This window comes from Buceros rhinoceros, unplaced genomic scaffold, assembly GCF_000710305.1.
Source record: "Buceros rhinoceros silvestris isolate BGI_N320 unplaced genomic scaffold, ASM71030v1 scaffold588, whole genome shotgun sequence".
NCBI classification, from domain to species: Eukaryota; Metazoa; Chordata; class Aves; order Bucerotiformes; family Bucerotidae; genus Buceros; species Buceros rhinoceros.
Genome location: NW_010426124.1, coordinates 23,250 through 27,887, shown reverse-complemented (window position 1 = coordinate 27,887; position 4,638 = coordinate 23,250). Strand labels below are relative to the sequence as shown.

Sequence of the window (4,638 nt, the reverse complement as noted above, 5' to 3'; positions counted from 1 at the left end):
CCTGCGGGGGAAGCCAGCTTCAGCAAAACAGATGACCTTTCTGTGGACCATGCTTGGTGTGAGGATGGAGTGAGTTCTGAGCAAGCAGCCCACCATTTCTCTCTTCACTGAAGCAGAATCACAGCAGAAGTTCTCCAATTTGCTGTTTAGGGATTATCACTAGATAACTTTAAACTGATTTCAAACTACTTGTCTCTGAAATACAGTTCTCTGCCTGCGGCTGCCTGATCTAGACTGTTAAACAAATCTATCAGGATAAACACGGTTTAGCTAAGCACAGATTTCTGCCAAAGACATTACATTCTAAGTTATCCTATTCCTTCTTCCCTATACAACAGACCCTCTTGCATGACCCCTCACCTAAGCCAAACTTCTATTATCATTCTACAGGACACGCAGGATACACACACCTATTTTAAACCAGCATTAAGTGATTCAGGTAACTCCATTTAACCTCATCAGAGCTAGTACACTTCTGCCTAAAAAAGGCCTAGATCTAAGAAAATCATGGCATGATTTTGCCATCCACTTACTTTTTGATACTCTGGTACTACTGTACCCATGAACTTCCTCAGTAGTGCCTTCTAACATGGGCTCATGAGAGAGAGAAAAAAACCTTTCGAACTGGCATTCAGAGAGGACAAAGGAAGTTTCACTCCTTTTTTCTCCTCAAGACAACCCCGTTGCTAGCAGCAAGACACATCCTAGAGAGACTGAAGTACTCCAAGCCACTAAAGAGAGCAATGACTCCAGCATCACTGCTGGATGCCACCCCTGCCACAATGACAGCCCGGCTCCTGGAAGTCTCAGCACAGTTTGATCAACATATCTCTGGTTTGCGCTTCCACTCCAAACCATTGCATAAAAGTGGTGACTTCCCTCCACAAATAAGAGGCCTTTATACAAGGTAATAGTGGTTTTCCTCTTCATAATACGGGACCCCTCTTCCAAAGCTTATTAGCAGGCCTTCCAGGTGAGAGGCCTTCTCAAGGGAAAACTATCTCAGCTATCCAGGTCTTTCAGCAAATAGGTGCAAGGTTCCTACCTTGTGTAGCCCAGAAAATGCTGACAGATGCAGAAGTCACATCTTTGCTCTTTACCCAGCTGTTGTTGCGGTGCCTACTCCACGCAGAGATGACACAGAAATAATCCCCCCTGTCACTTTCTGAAGTCCACTGGATTCGTAAACTGAAGGTGTCAACAGCCTTTTTAGAGAAGATTATTTCCCCATTCTGAGTCCGCTCTCTGCTCCTGTCCCCAAGCAGCAGAGTCCAGTCTGCATCCATCGTGGCCAGCAGTTCCTCTGTCACCACATCGTCACCAGGCAGACGTTTCTTGTAGTACCAGGAAACTGTAAAGCGGATATTTGCTTCGGTGTCCTGCGCATTTGTGATCCTGCAATTGAGCTCTGTGGGGTCATCTGAAAACTTGGGTGTTTTAGAGGCATTCAGAAATACCTCATAGTCTGGCTCTGGAGGAGAGAAAATCCAGAAGAAAGAGGTTAGAAGCTACAGGCAGAAGGGAGAAAGGTCTAGAGCTTAAGAGAGACTGCTAAATTCTGACACCCGGTCTGTGAAAGCATCTGAGCCAAGTGCCAGAATGTGAATTTTTCTTACAAGTCCTAGGAACTCAGGCTCCAGCTCTTAGACTTGCACCAGTCTGCCACAAGTACCTCTAGGCCTGCATTTCCAAAAAAGACCTTTCGTTTCATGTGTCTAGTCATACTATTTCAGAAAAATCATAACTAAAAGCTCTTGTCGAGCAAAATCATTCACTTCTTTAGGTCTATTCTCTTTTGCACCTGTTCAAATGCCTGGGGCAGCCTGCAGTGACAGAAGACTCAATCCAAACCTTTGGATTGAGCAGAGACAGGGTATTTCCCCAGTTTCTTACCAGGATAAGAGGCCATTTCCTGTCCTAAAACGCCTTCTTTCCCACACTTAAACCAATTGTGGAGACATGAAGGGATGGTTAAGAATGTTTAAAAACAACCTAAAACCCAAACACATCACCCACCCACTCAGACGCCAAAACCAAGGGTATGGATATCATCATTGGCACTGGCCACAGGCAGCAGCAATAGCTGTGTACAGTACATTTCAACAGGCAGCAGAATAAATACGAAGTAGCTTAAGAGTTGAAGATGTGTAGATCAGGGGAATTTCACAGTCTGAATAGAGAAGTATGTGCTGTACAGCTATAAGGCTGGAATCACTTCAGGCTTGAAAAGGAGTACCTGAAATTCATGGGTTAAAAATGGGGCTGTTGTATTTGAATCTGAAATAGCTGGCTGTCCACAGCCTAAAAGCGATAAGGCAGCAGCACAATTATTTTCTCTCAGACTACACAGATAGCAAAGGAAAAAGATTACAGCAAGAACCTCACACCACAAAGGAAATATGTATTTATTTACTCATGTTAGAATATTTTTCTGCCTTGCTGACTACTATAATTAAAAAAAAAGACTAGCTTTCCAACTGTTCAGCCAATACTAATCACATGGGCTTTTACATCGTAAGTGTATTCAGAGCTCTATATTTATTTCTTGCTTTCTGTTTTATTTGGCATTTTGCCCTCCTAGAAACAATTAACCGAAGATATAATTGGGACAGAGAAGGCAATCCAAGGCTAAAAATTAGGCTTAGTTCACCAACGAGCCACGATAATAAAGCATCTTAATAGAAGTGCTGCGCAAACTCTGTGCACACAAGCACTTTTGGACTTCAGATGCAAAGGATGAAAACAATTGTATCAAGCAAGCTGGCTGCTGCTCTGTCAGCCTGCAGAAAAATCTCTCCTCATGAAGTGTTCTGCATGCAGTGTCCTTACATGCAGCAAGAACAAGGTCATTAATACACACCAGACACTAGAGTATCTAGTGATACTGATGGTGAGTTTCTGGAACATTAGTTAACACACAAACATAAAAGCAGTTTACATTAAGTCTGTAGTACCTACTATCAGCAAACAAAAGTGCAGATTTCTGTGCATTTTCGGTATAAATAAGGCAAAATAAAAAGCACAGAATTCCTCTGCTGCAGCCAAGGCATAGATTACAAATGGTGGACAAAACCCACTTTTGGTGTAAGTCCCCATAGATCCTACAGCTATGCTACTCTTCCTGTCCCACTCACAAAAGACTAGTCTTCTCCAGGGCCTCATGATATATTGCTCATGCTCTGCAATTTTCTTATCATTCCCCCTCGACTCCTCTTCCCCTGAAAAAAGAAGGCATTCAAGACCAATTAATAATTTCACAGCAACAAAGACTATGAAAACAGAAAGTCTTCTCTAGACAGAACACAAGAAAGAAAACGCTGCAAGAAACTCAAGTTCTCAGAAAATCACTTGAGGTTTATTTGCAGACAGGAGAAGGACTGCTAAAAAGAGAGTTTTGGCTTTGACAGCACCACTCCAGATAGGTGCTTCACCCTGACAGACATTCAAACAGAGGATTTAGAAAGAATAAAAGGCTGGCTGGATAAAACTCATTCCTCCACTCTGTCAGCTGTCAAAGAACAGCCTCACTGACAGTTCAATGACTTAATACTCCAGCAGCTCTTAACTTCCATTAAGGAGGAGGAGTTGGTGAATTCTGGATGCAGTTGAAAACCTCAAATGCTGAAAATTTATTCTACTTTCCCTCGCCCTAGCAACCAAGCATCTGCTGATGAGCAGATTTTAATCTCTTCTATTCCCAAATAATGACAAATTGGAATGGAAAGAGTAAACAGACCTACAGGTATGGACACTCTAAGAGAGGACACGAGCATGCAGTACACCAGTGCACACATGAACAAGTGTGCATGCATGTGCACACGAGTGGGGGAGGAAGGATCACAACTGAATGTGCAATTTGAAGGGCTGAACAAGGACCGGAAATGAAGACATTCATCTCTTGCGTACTACTAGCACACATTACAAGTATACTTGGAAATGGCCACAGCTTAACTGCTCTGTACAATGCTAAAATGCAGAATCTGAAGTCATTGTTGCTGGGATTTAACCTTGTGACACAGCTATTTATTTCTGAAAACCAGGCTTCAGAGCAGGCTCTCTATATGCTGGCCTCATTCAGCATTTCTATGTTGGAGGAGCTCTGCCATTCTAACTGGACGGTACCACCAGTTTCTAATGACAAGAGTCTCTGAATGGGTACATTGAGAGGGTTTAGGCCTGGATACTTGCATTCAGTCAAAGCTGGGAACAAACAGCAAGTACTACAGCTCTGTCAGTTCTCCCCCAGCTCACATCTAATTTCATTCACGCTTCCAACACAACCAATACTTTGTGAATTTTAGTAGGTGCAGATACCTTACCTACAGCATCCTGCAAGATTATTCTGAGTTCCATTGCTTCTGAATTGAAGCTATTCTCTCCCAAAGATTAAACTAGGAGACAGGATGAGTAGGGTGACATACCTAGATCTATCCCTAAAACAACAGGCTTTTTTGAAGTTTTGATCAGGTTTTATTTTTAGTATTTCTCCCAAGTATACTTCTAAGGATATTTGCGCAAAGAGAGATCTCCAAAGCTTAAGAGTTCAGCTGGGATAATGCAAAGCAAAAGCTTTACAATTTGCAGCATGCATATGAGACAGTGGATCTCCAAAACAGATTTCTTTTGGGAAAGGGGTGT

The 4,638-nt window shown here is 42.6% G+C and overlaps 1 protein-coding gene across 1 annotated transcript in view; it reads right to left on the bottom strand.

Moving 5' to 3' along the window:
• Positions 1 to 4,638, bottom strand: part of PTGFRN (prostaglandin F2 receptor inhibitor) — a gene marked incomplete at its 5' end in the record, with an annotated part of 37,383 nt that overhangs the window by 26,043 nt on the left and 6,702 nt on the right. The window contains one exon of the mRNA XM_010141344.1: positions 1,046 to 1,471. Within this exon, the coding sequence (XP_010139646.1) occupies positions 1,046 to 1,471 (426 nt within the window). The remainder of the gene's footprint in view (positions 1 to 1,045; positions 1,472 to 4,638) is intronic.